The 21510-nt window shown below is 35.8% G+C and overlaps 1 protein-coding gene across 2 annotated transcripts in view; it reads left to right on the forward strand.

The window, feature by feature from the left end:
- Positions 1 to 21510, forward strand: part of DPYD (dihydropyrimidine dehydrogenase) — a 795698-nt gene that overhangs the window by 441278 nt on the left and 332910 nt on the right. For both annotated transcript variants that reach the window (XM_004263062.3, XM_033437294.2), the window contains exon 14: positions 19716 to 19880. In XM_004263062.3, coding sequence (XP_004263110.1) covers positions 19716 to 19880 — 165 coding nt within the window. The remainder of the gene's footprint in view (positions 1 to 19715; positions 19881 to 21510) is intronic.

Below are 21510 nucleotides of genomic sequence, written 5' to 3' on the forward strand. Positions count from 1 at the left end.
AGGGTAGTGGCAGTTTCTCATTGGTTGAATGTGGCTGTGTCTCATTGTTTGGGCTATTGCTGGGCAAGTAGAAAATCTTGGGAGTGGTGGTGCATGAGAGCTCCCCCTTCAGGGCTTCCCAACTCCATTTAAAATGAGGTTTTCTTTACTTATTTTCACACACCATATTGCAAAATCCTATGGGTGATTTTGATATCATTTTGATTTATGATATCATTTTAAGTCTCTTAACCAATTTTTGTTGTTGTTATTTTTTAATGAAAGTGTTCAGTTGCCCCAAACTGGAAGCAGTACTCTGAACATCTCTGAAAAGAGTGGGACAATCACATCCCTTTTTCTAATACAAATTTACTATTAATATATTCACTACTTTTTTGTGTGTAGCCTCCTTTTTCTTTATAGCCATGTTGAAATAAAATCACCATAGTATTTTATTTTTTTTCCATTGATGAACTATGCCTTTTCTATCTTGTACTTGTGTATTTGGAGTGTTAGATCCAAAATATAATTACTCATTACATGCTGTTTTGCTAAATTAAGTCTATCATTCCGGCCCATCAACATCTCTTTGGAATTTGATTCTGTATCCAATATATTGGTCTCCCTTTCTGACTCTAGCTTTTTAATTTTTTTTGTCCTGTCTTGGGACTGTCCACCTTAGTCTTTATGATCTCCCTTAAAACATATTGAAGGTAGAGGCAGTGTAATTTGCAACTGTTGGGGAAACTTTATTGATCTCATTATACACATTTGCAGAAGTGACGTAGGCATCTCAAGCTTTGTACAATGTTTTTTTAAAAAAGAAAACACAAAAATACACATAGCCATAAGAGAAATGACACTACAGTCTACATAGACTCTGAAAATCTCCACCATACACTGAGAGAGAAAGGATGTGTAAAAGGCAAGTATATACAGTGGACTATTACTCAGCCATAAAAAGAAACAAAATTGAGTTATTTGTAATGAGGTGGATGGACCTAGAGTCTGTCATACAGAGTGAAGTAAGTCAGAAAGAGAAAAACAAATACTGTATGCTAACACATATATATGGAATCTAAAAAAAAGGTCCTCAAGAACCTAGGGGCAGGGCAGGAATAAAGATGCAGATGTAGAGAATGGACTTGAGGACACAGGGAGTGGGAAGGGTAAGCTGGGATGAAGTGAGAGAGTGGCATGGACATATATACACTACCAAATGTAAAATAAATAGCTAGTGGGAAGCAGCCGCATAGCACAGGGAGATCAGCTCGGTGCTTTGTGACCACCTAGAGGGGTGGGATAGGGAGGGTGGGAGGGAGACGCAAGGTGGAGGAGATATGGGGATATATGTATATGTATAACTAATTCACTTTGTTATAAAACAGAAATTAACACACCATTGTAAAGCAATTATACTCCAATAAAGATGTTAAAAAAAAAAGGGGGGTATGTATGACCTAGATCTTTGCCACATTGTAGCACTCACAATCTCCAGCTTAAATTCTTTCCCTTTACCAGGACAAGCAGTGTGGCGTGTTATCAGGAGAACTAATTCAGAAATTTTATAATCCTTTTGTGGATCCAATTGTGTCAGCTAACATGTGCAGCTTCAGTAAATTAGCAGAAGCCCTCCTGAAGACCAGAGTTCTCCCAGTATCTTTGTGCAGGTGTACTACTCTGAGCGATGCACAACCTCCCCAATATCCAGTATCAATTCACCAAAATAAGTTTGACATCAATATTATATCATATATATTGGAACTAGAGGGAGGGTAAAGAATGTTAATGCACAGAAGACCATTGAACTATAATAAATGTTTATATTTTATCACATACTGTTCCAAGTACTTTACATGTACCTTGTTTTACCTTATCCAAGATAACTTTTTGAAATGTTATCTTTAACTGTCTTCATGTTACCAATGAGGAAAATGAAGTAGAAAGAGGTTGTAACTTGTCTAGGTGCCACAGCTAGTATGATGAAAGAATTAGGATGTGAACTAGGTAGTTTGACTTTATTCTTTTTAACCAATACACCATACTGCCTCTTTGTATTAAAAAAAAAAAAAAAAAAAAAAGCCTCTGAAAATGCCAGGGGAATGGGTGCAGTAGGTTTATGGTAATCAGTATTGACCTATGTCTCTTAATCTGGTCTCTTAGTCCACTGGAGTAATTTCTTCTAATTCCCCTCAATACCATCAGCACATTTAATAAATATGATCTCTCTATATCTGTATTCAGGTCTTTATATGGCTACCGTCAGTTATTTATAAAAAGGATGAACATGACTTCGCTGAAAGTGGAGCCCTTTTGTTCAATATTAGAAATCCTTTTCCATGTGAATAAGCAAGTATTTAAATTTTTTTTTTTTTTTTTTCCTAGCTCATATCCTTCATCTTATCTAAGGGAACAATCAGATACCTTACTTGCTGTGGTTCAGGTACTTGGGATCTTCCACATTTGTCTATATATTAGATTTGTAACCATTTCAAAAAAGAAATAAGATTATTTTGAAATTACTCCCGTTACAAAATTGATCCAAGACATTGCAATCCAATTATAAGATCATTATATGGTTCTGTGGTTAGTATCTACAGTCTAAGTTGTGAACTGTTAGTAGAACTTAATTTTGTTATAGAAGCAGAAATTTATCAATATGTTAATGAATGAAATTCAACATTCTCTTGTTTATAACTAGTATTAAACTGTGTTGCCTGTAACTACTGTTTTACTTTTGCTACCGGAAAATCAGAAATAATAATACTATTTTTTAAAAAATCAACCACAGCCAAAAAAGTTTGTGAGGAAATAGTGGCATTTTATTTGTGTCCTTTGTCTTTGCGATTGGAACTTCCCCTTAGGGCTATTTTATCACACAAATTGTACATCTGTAGGCCTGCAGTGTATAAATTACTCATTCTTTAGCCTTTGGTAATCAGAACCATGAGGTTTTATTATGTTTACATATATCAGATAAAAAGCTTCTGTAGATCTATGATGTTTGTGTAACCCTCACCTAAATTTGAAAATAATTATATGTAGTGCTATGAAACATTACAGATGTTAGCAGTGCATTTTGTTCCTAATGAGGTTGATATATTAAAAGGCCGTTCCTTTGTATCATTTTTGCAAGGACAAGTCCAACTAGTAAACATTGGTGCTGACTCTCCACAGAGGGCCGTAAGGACCATGGAGCCAGCTCTGACTAATCTTGGAGTTTCCTGAAAACTTGTCAAAGTGGCCATTTAAAAAAATATTTTGGAAAGTATTCTTCTATACATTTATATTTTGGAATCAGTTATATATTGACCAGCTGTATTTCGTATTGCTGCTTACTGTCAAGCAGCTTAAATGTCTTAAGCCTACTAAACCTTAAGAAACAGGATCATCTTTATCTAATTATTTGTGTTTCACCCTGTAAAGCTTTGTAGGAAAATCAAAATGGTGCTTTCCCTCATCCCCATCCTTTGCTTTGCTCTTTAATCTGACCCTTTACACTTAGGACAAGGGGTCTGGAAACTATGGCCCACTGGCCAAATCTGGCCTTCTGCCTGTTTTTATACAGCCCATGAACTGAGAATGATTTTTACATTTTTAAATGTTTGGGGGAAAAAAAAATCAAAGGAAGAATAATATTGTAAGTAGTGAAAATTATATGAAATGTATGTAAGTAGCAGCAAGAAATGAAATTCAGTGTCCATAAATATATTTTCATCGGAACACAGATTGCTTTGTCATTACATTTTGTCTGTGACTGCTTTCATATGACAATGGCAGAATTGAGTAGTTGTGACAGAGATCACATTGCCCGCAAAGCCTAAAATATTTATTACCTGGCTGTTTACAATAGAAGTTTACCGACCTCTGCTCTGGACAATCTTCCTGTCCTTTGTAAGATTTTAAGTTTTCTCTCTGGACAGATTTTTCTTCTTTCTGTACTCCAGAGAGATATTTTTCAGTGCCCTCCTGTCCACTGTGAGTTCAAACATCCCTAAAGCATTGGGATATAGTAAGAAAGTAGGAAAATATTTTATTTTTGCAAATTATTTATTTGGAGATGACTGGTCAAATGTTTGCTCTTATTGATATGTATAAGATAAAAAATTTTAAAGACCACTGCCATATATGTATATCATAATCTGTTTTCTATAAAATATTAAAGTGGGCAGGGTATTAATTGGCAATATGTGAGAAAAAGTTTCAGAGCCCTGTGGGTTTGTGAGATAATGGATTATGGAAAGGTTGACAGATAGGTTTAGTACTGGATGTCTTATGGCCTTTCATATGCTTAGGATGCATTGTTAATCACCAAGAGGAGCTATAACTTTGATGTTTTCCCAAGGTGGTATGGGCAAAGAACTTACCATCCATACCCAAATATCCCAGCAAGCACCCTTGGGAAATGTTTCATTTCATAGGACATTTAAGAGCATTAAATTTTATTGTATATGTGAAAGCACCGAAGATGTTGTAGAGCACTATACAAATATGAGGTATCGTTTGGAGGGGCTTTTACCAGTCTTGGCACCTGGACAAGCATTTAAGTGACTGAATTAATTGCTACTTAAAATATATTCATTGTTATTATTATAGTTATTTAATTAATTGATTTTGAATATACTTAAAGTCAGAACATGATTACAGCCCAAAGGAAAACTGAGCACTGGATTGTTCCTTCTAACCATCTAATGATCTCTAAGGCTACTTCAGCAAGCTAGTGGTAGACTCTCAAATTAGTATTTTAGTCAGTGATAGAAGATTTTGATTATAACATCTCTACCAGGAATCAGTTTATTTTTAGGTCAACCTGTAAGAATATTTTGTGGTTATATCCAGCATTTGCATCTGCCCACCACTTTGCTGTTATGATTTTGATTATACCATTTTCAGAATTAATAACTATTATGATTAAAGTAATTCCTTAAGTAATTTAAATGGTGAAATTCTACAGTTCATGCTGTCTTCTGAAGGATGAGTGGACAAGAAAGTATATTATCTCAGAATACTAGGTTTGAACCAACTGACAAAGCCATTTCTAGGGGAAGAAAAAGTTTTCCTGGACCCTTGTAGGGTCCCTGGCTGGGTCCCTGGCTGGGTTCTGAAAGTTAAACTGACAAAGACAGATTAAGAGACGAAAAGCATACACATTTTGTTGAGTTTTTACATGTACACAGAATACTTCACAAGAGAATGAAGACCCAAAGAAGTGGCCAGAGCAGGAAGATTTAATACATTTTAGACAAAGAAACAATAAATTTGTGAAGAATGGACAAGACAAAGCAGTTTGGACTAGGGGGTAGTAAGTGGTGAAGAAATAACTAGGAAGTTATGGGTGAGTTTAACAAGGTTTGTTTGTACAGATTTCTTGGCCCCCAATTCCCCATCTCTGGTATAAGAATGTCTCCCTCCTCCAGGTACAGGAAGGGTACTTTTCACATGAAAGTTGTATAACATGTTTCAGGAGAAAAGGGTGAGAGGAATGAGGTCAGCGTGACCTTTCTGCTTCTGCCATTTTAAACAATTTCTTCAGCTTAAGGTGTTAAATACGCCAACGTGCCATATTTTGGGGTAGCATGTCCCTGAAACCCATCAAAGCAAAGACTTTGCCATTCAATTTTCTTTTTTACAATAATGCCTAAAAAGTGGTCCTGATAATTAAAATAGAATGCTACTATGAATAACACATTCTGAATTTCAGAATTCTCAGTTTCTTTGTTTGCTTGGTTATTTGTTCTTGTTTTATTTTATTCTAATTTGTAAAGCCTTTCCCTATGAAGCCGTATCGACCACCTTTTAAGTGTAACATGAATGATTATTACTTATGAAACTAAAAAAAAAAAAAACTTGAAAAAACTAGAGGACACAGGAAGTTTTTCAAATGTCCTTCAGTTTACTTGTTTGCATTTCCTCAGAAGAGACTGGTACAAAGCAGTTTGGAGTTTATAATAGCTGTGAAAGCATTTATTGTTCCAAGGCTAATTTTAACCTGTGATAAAGATTGCTTTTTGTATTCAATTGAATGTGATATCCAGTAATTGTTTGTCAAGGCTAAGTGCTGTAGGACATAATACATTTTTTTAAATTGTGTTTTGTAATTATAATGCAAGCATCTTTACGGCCTAATATATGAAAGAATGTTATTGAGTTGGGGTGTTAGAATTATGAAAAAATAGACTTTAAACTTTATTATTTCAATTATTAAATCTCATGGCTGCTTAACTTACATTTAGGGGAGTTTGACTTTGTATATTTGCTCAGATGAATGATTTTTTGTTAGCTGATTGGTTTCACAGATTCTTGGCAGAAGTAAACTTCTTTTTTTCTCCCTCATATTGCGTCTTCTTATTTTAGTCAGTAGAATATTGCTGGGGAGGATTCCCTAAGATAGCCACAGCATGTGGTTTTAATATGAGTTTGAGATTATCCCAAAATCATAAATTTGTGTCATGGATGGAAAATGTTCAGAGAGTAACATTTCTAATCTGAAAGATTTGCATGTTGAATGTTTTATAGTTTTAGGATAAATGACGTTTTGCTATCCTAATCAGTGGTGGCTGAAACTGATGGTAGGGATCATGTCATACAACCTCATTATTTTCTTAGAGGGACACTAGAACCAGTATTCTCTAAAATGTACAGGGCTCTATATCAACAGAGGTGTTAAGGTTGAGGAAGAACACACCAATCTTAGGGTTTTAGATGGCTTACTCTAGAATACTTCCACCATGAGGTCTGCATCCTATCAGTTTTTCTTTTTCCTGCTTGATACATTTTTTTGTTTTACTTTTTTTAAAACCATGAAACATAGCATGCATACCAAAAAAGTATGTGTAATTTAGATATATAGTTTACGTAATAATAAAATGAGTTTATTATTTCTCATTTCACAAGTTAAGATGTAGAATATAAGACATTTCTGTACCTTTGACTCTATGCACCCCTCCTCAGTTGCATTCCTTTCTCTTTCCTCTAGAGGTAGTAACTTAGATTTTGGAATAATCACTTTCTTACTTTTGTTTATGTTTTGCCACATATGAATCCCTAAATAGTATATTTAGTTTTCCCTGTTTTAATACTTTATATAAGTATGACCACACAGTTTATATTGTTATGCTTTTCACTTATTGTTTAATCTTCTGTTTTTCGCATTTATTTTAGTTGAGTTAGCATTAGTTCATTCATTGTCACTGCCATATACTATTTGCTCATCATTCCTTTTATTTGAAAATGTCTTTATTTTATCCTCATTCTTTTTTTATGTTTTATTTATTTATTGATTTATTTTTAATTTGGGATCCTCATTGTGGTGGCTTCTCTTGTTGCAGATCACGGGCTCTAGGCACGCAGGCTTCAGTAGTTGCAGCATGCGGGCACAGTAGTTGTGGCACGTGGGCCCTAGAGTGTGTGGGCTTCAGTAGTTGTGGCACATGAGCTCAGTAGTTGTGGCACATGGGCTCTAGGGCACGTGGTCTTCAGCAGTTGTGGTGCGCGGGCTCAGTAGTTGTGGCTCATGGGCTCTAGAGCGCAGGCTCGGTAGTTCTGATGCATGGGCTTAGTTGCTCCGCGGCATGTGGGATCTTCCCGAACAGGGATCGAACCGTGTCCCCTGCATTGGCAGGCGGATTCTTAACCACTGTGCCACCAGGGAAGTCCCTATCCTCATTTTTGGGTTATAATTTTGAAGGTATACAGTTATTCTCAGTCAACATTTCTTCTTTATAGAAAATAGATTACTCTCTTTTGACTTCCACTGGCACTGTCAAGAAGTTCACTATCAATCTGCTTTTCCTTGTAGGTAGTCTTTTTAACTTTGGTTCCTTTTTAAGTCTTCTCTTTGCTTTTAGTGCTTTATTTACTACAAGGTACTAATTTTATTTATTTATTTATGAAGTAAAATTGACTTACAATATTATATTAGTTACAGGTGTACCATGTACTGATTCAATATTTTTATACATTATGGAATGATCATCGTGATAAATCTAGTTACCATATGTCACCATACAAAGTTATATTATTGACTGTATCCCCTATGCTGTACATTACATATCTGTGTCTTATCTATTTTATGACTGAAAATTTGTACCTCTTAATCCCCTTCCCCTATTTTGCCCATCTCCCTATACCCCTTGTCTCTGGCAACCACCAGTCTGTTCTCTGTATCTGTGAGTCTGTTTCTTTTGTGTTGTTTGTTGTTTTTTAGATTTGACAAGTAAGTGAAATGCAGTATTTCTCTTTCTCTGTATGACATTTCACTTAGTATAGTGCCCTCTAGGTGCATCCATCTTGTTGCAAATGGCAAATTCATTCTTTTTTATGGCTGAGTAATATTTCATTGTATATACATGTCATGTCTTCTTTATCTATTCCTCCATCAGTGGATACTTAGGTTGCTTCCATAACTTTGCTATTGCAAATAAAGCTGCAGTGAACAGTGGGCTACATATATCTTTTTGAATTAGTGTTTTTGTTTTCTTTGGTTAAATATCCAGAAATTGCTGGGTCATATGATAGTTCTATTTTTAATTTTATGAGGAACTTATATATTGTTTTGTGGTTGTACCAATCTACATTCCCACCAACAGTGTATGAGCGTTCCCTTTTCTTCACATCTTCAACAATGCTTGTTATTATTGTCTTTTTGATAATAGTCATTCTGACAGGTATGGGGTGATATGCCATTGTGGTTTTGATTCGCATTTCTCTGATGATTAGTGATGTTGAGCATCTTTTCATGTGTCTGTTGGCCATCCATACACCTTCTTTGGAAAGTGTCTATTCAAATCCTCTGCCCGTTTTTTAATCAGGTTTGTTTTTTGTAATTGAATTGTATGAGTTCTTTATGTATTTTGGATATTAATCTCTTATTGGATGGGCCATTTGCAAATGTCTTCTTCCATTCAGTAGACTGCTTTTTGTTTTCTTGATGGTTTCTTTCACTGTGCAAAACTTTTTAGTTTGATGTAGTCCCATTTGTTTTTTACTTTTGTTGCCCTTCCCTGAGGAGACAGATCCAGAAAAATATTGCTAAGACCAGTGTCAAAGAGCTTACTGTGTATGTTTTCTTCTAGAAGTTTAATGGTTTCAGATCTTATTTAAGTCTTTAATCCATTTTGAGTCTATTTTTTATATGGTATAAGATAATAAGTCTAGTGTCACTATTTTGCATGTAGTTGTCCAGTTTTCCCAACATCATTTATTGAAGGGACTGTCTTTTCCCCATTGTATATTCTTGCCTTCTTTGTTGTAGATTAATTGGCCATGTAGATGTGGGTTTATTTCTGGGCTCTCTATTCTTTTCCATTCATCTAATGTGTTTTCCTTGAGTTTTTTGGTGTCCCTGGATCTGAAGACTGACATCTTTCATTAATTCTATTAAATCTCTGACAATATATATTGAAATACTTTCTCTTCTGATTGTCCCCATTATCTTCTTGTGAACTCCAGTTAGGTTTCTCCTTTAATTCTCAATCTGTGTTTCATGTCTCTTTACCTCCATCTCATTTGTCTGTGCTACCTTTCAGGTAATTTTCCCAGATATATCATCAGATTGACTACTTCTCTTCATCTATGTCTAATCTCTTATTTACCCCAAACTATTAAGGTTCTTTTTTTCCCAATTATTACTTTTTTATTTCTAGAAATTCTTTTTTTTTATATTTTAAATTTTTATGGTAAGTTCTGAATTTCTTATTCTTTGATTATACATTCAAGCCTCTCTTTTATTTTTCAAACGTACTAAACTTTTACATTCCATATTTGAAAATCTCAGTATCTGTGGGGGACTTTTATTTTGCTTTGTTTTGTAGATTTGATTTTATAGCTTTTTCTTCCTACTGACTTTCATTTATGATGCCTTTTTTCCCCTCATTTGATTAGTAGAAATCTATTGTGAACTCACATCCCTGGGGTAAAATTTCCTCCAGAGAGATTTTGACACTGCTTCTATCAATTATCTGAAGACACTATGGCCAAGAGCCTTTTTTTTTTTTTTTTTCCGGTACGCAAGCCTCTCACTGTTGTGGCCTCTCCCGTTGTGGAGCACAGGCTCCGGATGCGCAGGCTCAGCGGCCATGGCTCACGGGCCCAGCCGCTCCGCGGCACGTGGAATCGTCCCGGACGGGGGCACGATCCCGTGTCCCCTGCATCGGCAGGCGGACTCTCAACCACTGCGCCACCAGGGAAGCTCCAAGAGCCATTTTTAAACCAAATTTTCAACTTGTGGTTTTGGGGCCCGCACAAGTTTGTATTCTTAGGAGAGAGATTTTTTTTTTCCTCATCCAACATTTAGAGTCAAATGGACACATACCCCATCATTACTCTGTAGCTGTTCTTTAGCTCAGAAAATGAGAGCATAACTTTTTGGAGGCTTCTTGTCACACGACCACCGTGCTTGTGCCCTGACTATGTGGCTCTCTCAGATGTTTCTAAGCCATTAGAACTCAGGCTGTAGGCCACCTGGGACTGGCAGAAACCTTGAGGGTAAATATCACTCTACAACTGGTTTGCCTTGTGGATCTCTGCTTGGTTGTCATTTCTGATCTCTGAGAAATTTCCTTATTTTGACACAGGTACAGTTGTGCATCTTTTGCTTTTGCTTTTTCATATCCTGTCAGGTATTTTTAAATGCGCTATATTGTGAGGGCTTTCTCTCAATATCTTATTAATCATAATGCAAAGATGGAGAACCCCTGTCTGATTCTTTTAGATGTCCCCTTCCCTAAATAATAGCCATTTCATTTACAGTGGCTTCTCAAGTAAGACCACAGCATTTATACAAGTTTTATAAAAAGTAAAGTTTTTTTTTTTAACATTTATCATTTTCAATGAAAATCCTCCCCTGATACTTGAAGATGTTTAATAATTATTAGAACTGACTCATGCTTATACCTTCACAGCTGCTGTTTTGGGCCCTAAAAGATTTCCTTAAAGCCTATCACATGATCATCTTATGAGCAGGCCAGCAGAAATTTCTAAGTTAATTACAGTTTGGCAGAGTATATCCAAAACCTCTTATCTGAACAGTGAACCCAATAATTTAATCAGTCTGTCTGCTGATTAATCACGTTCTAATCCATCTGATATCAGCACTGAAAAAGCTCTTCATCTGTTTCTTGTAAGACTTATCTCTGTGAATGCACAGCTGCTGTGAGCTATTGGTATTAATAACTTGAATAAGAGACAGAACACAATGGATTCTCAAAGCCTGCAGAAAGAAGTTTGAACTCTTTAAAACAGTCATTCAAGACTCTCTAATTTGACCTAACTCTATGCAATCTTCCCATCCTAATTTCCTGTCGAGTTCCCAGCTTCAGCCCATGCACAGTTGCCTGAACTTTCACTTCTACTTTGTCTCTAAAGTTGGTGAATTGATGAATGAATAAATATTTATCAAATATCACATGTCAGCCATGTGCTCTATTATGTCATGTAATATCCTACAACCTCTCTGTGATATAGTGAAGCCATTTTGATAGATGAAAAAGTCAAAGAGCAAATCAAATTACTTTTTAGTGTCCTGTGTGCAAAGTTTTAAACTCCTTGAAAAGGGGGAAGAGGAAAGACAAAAGGCTACAAATCTGTGACCCAGAATTTTACCAGTCAGACACGAATAAAATTCAAAAATTAAATCTCCATATTTGTGCATTGTGAGAAACCATATCTTCTAGATGTCTGACACTATCCAGGAGGAGGAAGACAGTTGGCCCCAGGTGTGCACTAAGAGCATGTGAGTAAAATTCCTTCCTTGACATAGACATTCAGTCTATTTAGTTTCTGTTCATCATTTCCTTTTTAAGCCTAATCAGGTTCTAAATCGTTTCCCTAATTATTCTACTGCACAATGTGCTGTTGTTTGTTTGATTTTCCTCTTGCTCCCTCCACTGTCTTCCCTTTCTTACATAGGGTAGCCATTGGTCGGTTCTGTCCAGCCCAAGATTGAGATTAAGTGCACCCCAGGCCATTTGTGTTGACAGTCGTCAGCACACCTGCACACTGGAAATACAGAATTCCCAATGTGTTCTAAAACATGAGAAGGTTTCAAAGGGTTCTTAGGACTTTGATCTTGCAAAGTTTGGGGCCACAGGAATAAGAAATGGATTATCAAGATTGATTCAAGACTATGGAAAGTTTAATTTCACTAAATGATAATAATTTTGTCTTTTTGCAGCCATTTTCCAAGTTAATGACACTTTATGAATGCCCATATCATAATTTCTTCTTTCTAAGGTGAACCTGCATAGACTAGTCCTAGGTAGAAGACTTGTTTAAAAAGACTACTTGTTCAGCTCTCAGTTACTACATCTTTGTTTACATGAGCATCTGTGTGAATCCTGCTTAATTCTACCCTGCTAGATACAGTTAATTAGACAAACAGTGACTATCAAACCCAAGTTAAGCATGTCAGAGTCTCTGCCACAGGGGTTGGTGGGCCTGAGAGATTACAGGTTTTGGGGAGACACTATACATCTTGTAACTTGGGACCTGTCAACAGGCCTGTGTTCTATCATAAGAACTGAGACAGGAAGCCCTCTGTAGAAAGAGAAAAGAATGAAGAGATATGCAAATAGAAGCAGAGAAAAGAGACAGAGAAACATTCCTAACATTCTGGCATTATGTAATACATTTCTTTTCCTTAAAGCTCATATGCCACATCCCACTTTTAAAAGTTAAGTTGTTCAAGTTGATTTATTTTTCTTGCAACTAAAATTAGTACTAATTATTATCATATACATCAAATGTTAAATCACTAATAATTTTATTACTCATATCACATAAATACATCTAGATTCTAGTCTCGTCTCTAATGCTCACTAGAGCTGTGCAACAGTGGACAAGTCACTTTAATTTCTCTAAGACCTGGTTGTAGCATTAACTGCATGATGACAGAGTTGTGAAGATCAAATACATGATCTATGTGGAAGATCTGTGCTATACAAATCTAAATTACTATTGTTTCTGCATTTTCAACACCACTGTTTCTCTGATAAATTATTTTGTATTTGTAGGATAACGTTGGTAATCTTATTTACTGTGATTTCCATGTGGATAGACAGCTTTAAAGTTCCTGATGACAAATGGGTAAATTTTGTCACTAATTTAGGTTTTGTTTTTTTGTTTTTTTTTGCGGTATGCGGGCCTTTCACTGTTGTGGCCTTTCCCGTTGCGGAGCACAGGCTCTGGACGCGTAGGCTCAGCAGCCATGGCTCACGGGCCCAGCCGCTCCGCGGCATGTGGGATCCTCCCGGACCAGGGCACGAACCCGTGTCCCCTGCATCGGCAGGCAGACTCTCAACCACTGCGCCACCAGGGAAGCCCTAATTTAGGTTTTTGAGTACTATCATTGTATAAGATACTAAGATGGAAAATTGATGTATTAAGAAAAGATTCTCATCCTACCCATGTCACCCCTCCAAAACAACCAAGTGGAAATTATTCTGACCCTTATAAAATTTATTTTATGGAGTAATCAAATATTAATATACTTAGTTCATGAAGAAAATAAAATGTTAGAGGGTTCTTTCATAACAGTGGAGTTGCACTAGAAACTGGGCCACTGTTGAATTTTATTTTACTTTTTTACTATTACCAGGGTAACAGTATGCCAGATTTATAATGATGGAATCATATTATGTAACAGGATATTTGTTGTTAGATTTATCTGTAAAGTGAGTCTACTCTTTTATGGAATAATGAATACTTAAATCCCACTTATATAGAATATGATATATTTTAGAGGACGATCTTTCCTGCAGTGCATTACATTTTTGAAATTCTAGTTATTAAAACCAAATAATTAAAAGAATTTTGGATAAAAAACAACCAATTCACAGCAGAATCTTGGAAATTAAAAAGGAACAAATATCCCTAAGATTTAAGTTACAGGTTTTCAGGTAAACCAACAAACCTTTAGCGATAGCTTATAATAGTATTCACTATGCTAGCACAAAGCTCGTTAAACAGATTTCTCATTCTACCATGTGTTTCTACAGTTCAGGAATAAAGGTTCTTTGAAACTGCATATCACTAATACTTTTAGAAAGCCTTTGTTGCCCCTCATCTCCAGTTTCTCCCCCAGCATCTATCTACTCCAAAAAGTAACAAAAGTAATTGTTTTAAATTATTCTCTTACTTATTTTTAATTTCATCACAGAAATATGTTTTAGGTATCATATTCTTTATTTTTTTACATCTTGCTCTTTTTCACTCAACAACATATTTTTAAAATTCATCTGTTGTAGTATAGTAGCTGTGGTTCACTGTGCAAATTTTATTTTTCATTTTCAGCTACCATTTTTAGACCCCAATTCTTTTCCTAGTTTCTTACCAAGTCATCTCTGCAAAGTTTCCTTTTCCTATTCATTGAGCCCATTGTGACTATCTTACTCCAGCAGTAACCATGGAAACAGCATGGTTTTTTTTTTTAGGATAAGAGAGGTCAAGTAAATGAACTTAAACAAACAAATATAATCAGCCTATTTACCATTTCAGTCTCTTTACTAGTGCTGAAAAATCACTATCATCACTTCAAATGTTAAGAGGTCACTAGCACTCCATTTTATAATGGTAATTACAGAATCACATGAAGCAGTGATATCACCTAATGATTTCTTATAAATAAACATCAATTTTTTAAAATGTCTGAATATTGCTAATGTACTGAACACTAGAACTATGGTGATTCATCTTCTTTGTTATAGAGAATAAACTCTTATCTGTTCTAACTATTCTTGAATATGTTTATTTTGTTACATTAACTCCCTAAAGCAATGCTAATATGATTTAGCTGTTAAATATTAAAGCAAAATATCATCTTGTAAAGTCATACTCAGATTCTAGTATTCCCAGGTCAAATGCTTTAGTAAGTTATTGCCCAATTATTGAAGCTCTAACTTTAATCAGATAACCAAGGATAATTTGTTATATCCAAGTTTTCATTCATCTTTCACTTAATTTAAAAAGTCTAAGTCTCAAGTCAGTGGAGAAGGTTTTTGACAAAGTAGTGGTAAATATGACTGAATTTGGGAAACAAAACCTAGAATAAAATTTATATTATTGATTTATCACTGGATGACCATATTGGAATTTTGGCACTTTAGTTGAATTTGGAATATGCTGAACTTTTTAATTGCTGTGATGGTAACAATTTACTCATGGATAGTTGACAAGTTATACACAATAGGTGGCTGTAATCTGGGCCATTATTAAGGATCTTTTTCTTTGCTTAAGGAGAGAGAAAACTGACCTGTATAGAGAGGTGCTACCTGTCATAAATCAACATAAATGAGTAAACAATCCCTGTCATACAGTAGATAAAACTTCCCTTTGATTTGCCTTGTACTTCCTGTTGGATCTTGGTTAAAGAAATCATTGATAATCCTCCCAAAGTATATTTACAGTTTAACATTGGATTATAGAAGAGGAAATAAAACAATCCCAACATTAACAATAAATTTAACTCACAGTACACAAAATCTCTAGTGGAAGAATTTGAGGTTTTAAGGTATCACTGAGGGGAAACATTTGAAGAAAGAAGCATTGACTTGACTGTCCTCCAATTAAATGTTGTCATCTCATTGACCCTTTTGGCTGTTGTGAGTTCTTGGCCGAATTGTTATTAGGAGGAATACTGTAAAATAGCATATGGCTTAAAATTCCTGGACTATTGAGATTTTCCTTATTCAGTATAGCTGTGATTCTTCCACTCATCTTTTTTGTTTTATGATATTAAAAAGATATCTACACATTCTATGAAGATATGGGCACAGCCTAGGGCACAGATATAAGAGGCAACTATAGTTGGTTAAGGTCCTGATAGGAAGAAATCATCTTATCAGGACTTTAACCTAAGAAATCTCTTAACCCAAGAAGTCCTCTAGGTGGCCATCGACCAGGTTAGGAATTCTTATCCACTTGAACTGGAAAAGCATAAGAGTTGGTTTATATCTGAATGGGGCCATTCTATTTGGATCCTAGAGATCAGATAAATCCAGCAACTTAAGGTCAACAGTCAGAAAGGTCTTAGAAGCTACAGGGTGATCAAGTTCAAATATGCTTTCTGTCATCAAAGATCTACAGTAGGCTAGGATGGGGAGAAGTGGAGTAATGGGCAATCTGCATCACTGCATGCTGGTATCGGGATCTAGCCATAGTGTGGGGTGGGGGACTGTATTCAAAGAAGGTGTCCCTGAGGGATCAGGGGAAGCAAGTGAATGGTCTGGTAGGAAAGGATTTAAGCAAAGAACGAGTTCCTAAAGTTTGACTATAAGCCCAAACTCATTTGTTTGTTCAGCAACAGAATGAGGCCAGCAACAAATACCTTATAGTTCCTGCCTCAGGACAAGACCTATTCTAGTGCCTAGGGTTCTAGTTTAGGTTCCTTCATAAACATTATTTGAAACAACAAGGACCTACTGTATAGCCCAGGGAAGTATATTCAGTATCTTGCAGTAACCTATGATGGAAAAGAATCTGGAAAAGTATATATGTATATGTGTGTATATATATGTATATATGTATATGTATATATATATATGTATATGTATATATCTGAATCACTTAGCTCTACACCCAAAACTAACAACATTGTAAATCAACTGTACTTCAATTGAAAAAAAAAGAAAGAAAGAAAAATGCATTATATGAGCACTTACTAAAGGCCAGGCTAGAAGATGGACATGTAATAGTAAACAAGATATAGTTCCTCATCTTCAAAAGTTTACACTCTACTGAAAAGTACTGACAAGAATATAGACAATCAACGATACAGAGTGTAAAGAGTACCAAATGGGGAATGGTACTCTTTTTTTTTTTTTTGCGGTACTCAGGCCTCTCACTGTTGTGGCCTCTCCCGTTGCGGAACACAGGCTCCGGACACGCAGGCTCAGCGGCCATGGCTCACGGGGCCAGCTGCTCCGTGGCATGTGGGATCTTCCCGGACCGGGGCACGAACCTGTGTCCCCTGCATCGGCAGGCGGACTCTCAACCACTGCGCCACCAGGGAAGCCCCAGGAATGGTACTCTTGGTACCATTGTTATTGTTATGATGGTGTGAGTCAGAGCAGCTTAAGACTTGATGGTGCTGGAGAGATCAGAAAAGATTCCTAAATAGACTGAAGTCTAAGCTAAGACCTGAAGAATGGGCAGGAGCAGGGAGTCTAACACACGAGTCAGTTTTGTTGAATAAGCAGGAAGTGCCACTTCCAATCGTAGGGGTTCAGAATTAGCATCCCCAAAATGTGTCACTTTGGCATGAAGGTTACTTTGAGATAAAGGCAGTCAAGATCCTGCAGGTTCAAGAGAAACTACTGCCCCTCCTTTAAGTACCTAGAAGAATTTAAATTTGGGATTTTTCCCAGAAAAGAGTTATTTACCTAAGTGTCTCCATCTATTCAACAGGGCAAACATCTAGTTACCAAACATCTACTCTTCTTCTTATTGTCCTATAATGACCTTTCTGTTCTTGGAAGCCCCAGATCCCTATCTCTTTCCTTAGCTCAGGATGGCATTTATACTTCATTTAACCTTTCTGTCTCTGAACCTCTCATGTATGTGGGGACTCTGACCCTCTCATGTATGTAGGATTCCTGTACATATGAAGTTAAATTCCATTTCTCCTGTTTATCTCATGTCAATTTAGTTCTTAGACCAGCCTGAAGAACCTAGAAGGGTGGGGGAAAGTTTTCTTCCTCCTCAACACAAGTCAATAAATTACAAAATGGTCATTTAAAACAGGTGCCTTTTCATTTGTGGAACTACCCATTGCCAGGGCGCATGACTTGGTAAACTGAATATGGACTCTCTTCACCTCCTTGGTCCAATTCTCCTGTGCAGAGCACAGACTGTGACCTAGACTGGACTTATCTAGGTGAAGAAAATTTAGAGTAGAGGGGATAGCAGAGGAAAGGAGGAACTCAAGGCTTAAATGTATGTCTCTTGAAAATTGAAACCTAAGAGAAAATCAGCCTAATTTGAATGAAACATTTCTAGAATTGTTTTCTCAGACCGTGACAGCATGAGAGTACCTACCTGGCTGAGCTGCACAGAAGCCACCAGCAGGTACACAGAGCACACATTTAAGCATTTGCCAAGATAGAAATTGGACCCACTAGGCTTGAGCTTCCTGGGGTGACTCTACTTGTCATTTTACCCATTAAGATCGTGTAACATGGTTTCACAATAGCAAATCAAAGTAAGGCTGGTGGTATTCCTACGATTACAATAAAATTAGAATGGCTTAATTAGTAAAACATTAACTGGCAGCATTCCTATAAGTAAAAATGTACATATTTAAGGTGGCTTATTGTAACATTTATAACATTTATTTTATAATATACTAATTCGTATGTAAAAGTGAATGTAAATTGCCAGAAATTAACATGCAATGTGAAGAAAAGTCCTTTTATCCTCTGCAACTGTAGCATTTGGCAGATTCAGGAATAAATAATCTTTTGTGGCAAGGGTATGCCTTATCAAACATATGCAGATCAGCACTAATTAATGCTAATTAAGGTTTCCTGTCTATCTAGTTGGAAAAACGTCCAAATGTTATGAAATCCAGTTAGTATGCCTATTACGCTAATTGTTTTATATGGGGTGGTTCTTAATTAAAATATGTAAATTGACCTTAATTGCTATATACTAATGGGGGTTCATGTTATCTCACTAAAAGTGACAAGATGGTGAGGAGGGGTACTTAAAGGAGTAATTCTGATAGCTCCTTAACTAAATGACCTTTACTCAAAATTAATTTTAATTGGAAGCTGGCTAAAGAAACATTTTTTTTGTCTTTGTTTCTTTTTAGTTTTTAGCAATGTAAGAATGTTACTCTTCTTTGTTAATACAGCTTTAGAAGCAGTATGGATCGTTAATTACACTTAACAAGCAAGTTAATTTGACTGTTTACTGTTTATAGTTATCAGGAAGTTATTGATATCCTCATTTCAGTCTTAGGAAAAATTAGTTCTCATTGAATGTGAATTTATGGTTAGAATCATATAGGTAAGTCAACCTAGTTAGTTTGTTAGAATCTGTGTTAAAGTTTGATGAGCCAATAATGCTAATATGTACTCCTTAGCTGATTTATATTGAAATTACTTTTTAGAAAAAAAAATCTTTTTCTTTACAAACATTAACTCTTATTTGAGTTAAAATCTCATTGGAGATGCTTAGATTAAATAGACTGAAATGATTTTCTTACATTTTACTTATCGCATTTTTTTTTTTTTTTTTTTTGTGGTACCTGGGCCTCTCACTGTTGTGGCCTCTCCCGTTGCGGAGCACAGGCTCCGGACGCACAGGCTCAGCGGCCATGGCTCACGGGCCTAGCCGCTCCGCGGCATGTGGGATCTTCCCGGACCGGGGCACGAACCCGTGTCCCCTGCATCGGCAGGCGGACTTTCAACCACTGCACCACCAGGGAAGCCCTCGCATTTTTATTTATTATTTAATTGCAGACAAATTAAAGTGTGTATGCCCAAAACCAGTGTAAATGAATTTACATATTTTTCCACTATGCTAACCATACAATTATACGAAGTAATTTAAATAAAGATAACAAATATTTTATTTTACTTTTTCATTTGAAAGTAGTTTATGTTCAACTGTAATTTAAAATATATTAAAAATGTGAGGCAGGACTTAGTAGAATACTGTCATATGGAAATGAGCATAGAATGAAGATAACAGTTTTTCCTTTGTAGAAAGGAGACCCAATATCTTTATTCTTTCAACAGGACATAGTGACAAATGTTTCACCCAGAATCATCCGGGGGACCACCTCCGGCCCCATGTATGGCCCTGGACAAAGCTCCTTCCTGAATATTGAGCTCATCAGTGAAAAAACAGCTGCATATTGGTGTCAAAGTGTCACTGAACTAAAAGCTGACTTTCCAGACAACGTAAGTGTGATTTAACGTCTAAAACAAAAGAATTGGCATAAGTTGGTGAATGTTTATTTAAACATCCAATTCATAGGCTTATAAATATTAATGTGTATAATATATTTTATTAAAGAATCTGCCAGTTGCTTTGCTGATGCATAGAAAGATGAGAAAGAAAGAAATGCTCAAGAACTCATAAAAATCTGCACAATGTGAGGCTTTATTATAAATGGGTGCCATGTAGATGGAAGAAGTATCTACATAAGCAGGAGGAAGAGAAATGAAATACTCATTGTATTGAGTTGGTTTTCACTGTATGTGGCTAGTATTTATGAAGGTGATGACCTTAGGAAGAAATTGCAGACTGTAAATCATTTTAAATATAAAGCTGAGGCAGAAGCAGAATTTCTTGTATAGTTTAGATTTTTTCAGTGGGAAATAATTCACCAAACACCTTTATTCTGAATGAGTCAACTATCCTTTATAAAATGTTTTTCTCTTCTAAAGTACTATACACAAATATTACAGTAATATCAGGCTTATGTATGATATTTCATTTTTTCTGGATTTTATATATTGCCTATATTTTTTTAGTCCACAGATAGTATTTTCTCTTCAATAATTGGTTAGTGTTGTCTTTAATGTCATTCATTCATTCTCCTCCTCCTCCCCCCAGCCCCCTTCACCGTACACACACATGCACACACACACATTTCTCTCTCTCTCACTGAGCTGGTGGTGAATTGAGGTTGAAGTTTGGGGCGATGTATGTTTGCATTGTAGAAAATATTTCAAAGACAAATGAGAACACTTCAAGTATTCTAATAATAAATATTTTAAAATCTAATGAAATTTGTGGATGTTTGCCCACAAACTGATAAATCAGGAAATTTTACGAAGGAACTTTAGCTATCACACTATCACCTAGCTCATCAAGTTTCTTTTTCTGTTTTAGAAGGCTCTAATTGTTTCAAAATTCTCTCTTATCTTGAAACAAAATATAATCACAGAAGATACAATTTATCTTCCTCAATTCAACCCTTCAGATGTGAAGGGAACTATAAAGGCCATCTGAAATCTATAGCTTCTGCTCAGGAATTTTTCACTTCCTGAGCTTGATGTTGCAATTATCTGTTTGCACATTATATAATCAACTCTAGTAACACTTTCGTTGGACTATTTGTGTTTAAAAGAATCCACATGTTTTGGGAAGCTTTTCTCAGAATGACAAGGACAAAAAGTGGTCAACCATAGAAATAATTATTAATATATTTTTAAACAATCTACAGTGTTAAATAATACTATGCTAGGTACTGAACATGCAATAAAATAATAATCAATGGTAATAAGTGTGAGCACTTACATAGTATTCACTCTGTGCTAGGTATGGTTATAAATGCTTTACGTATTTTAACACTCATTTAATTTTTCAACAACTTTATAAGATAGGTAGTATTATTTTCCCCATTTCACAGATGAGGAACTGAGGCACACAGAGTTAAGTAGCATGTATGCCCAAGGTTCACAGCTATTATATGGTGAAGCCAGAATTTGAACTTGAAATTTGATTTTAGCATCCATGCTCCTGTCTAGTAATAGTGTTCACTAGTGCACCTGCTTATATTGCAATATCAGTTCAGTCCCTTAA

The sequence above is a fragment of the Orcinus orca genome, chromosome 1 (genome assembly GCF_937001465.1).
Source record: "Orcinus orca chromosome 1, mOrcOrc1.1, whole genome shotgun sequence".
Classification (NCBI taxonomy): Eukaryota; Metazoa; Chordata; class Mammalia; order Artiodactyla; family Delphinidae; genus Orcinus; species Orcinus orca.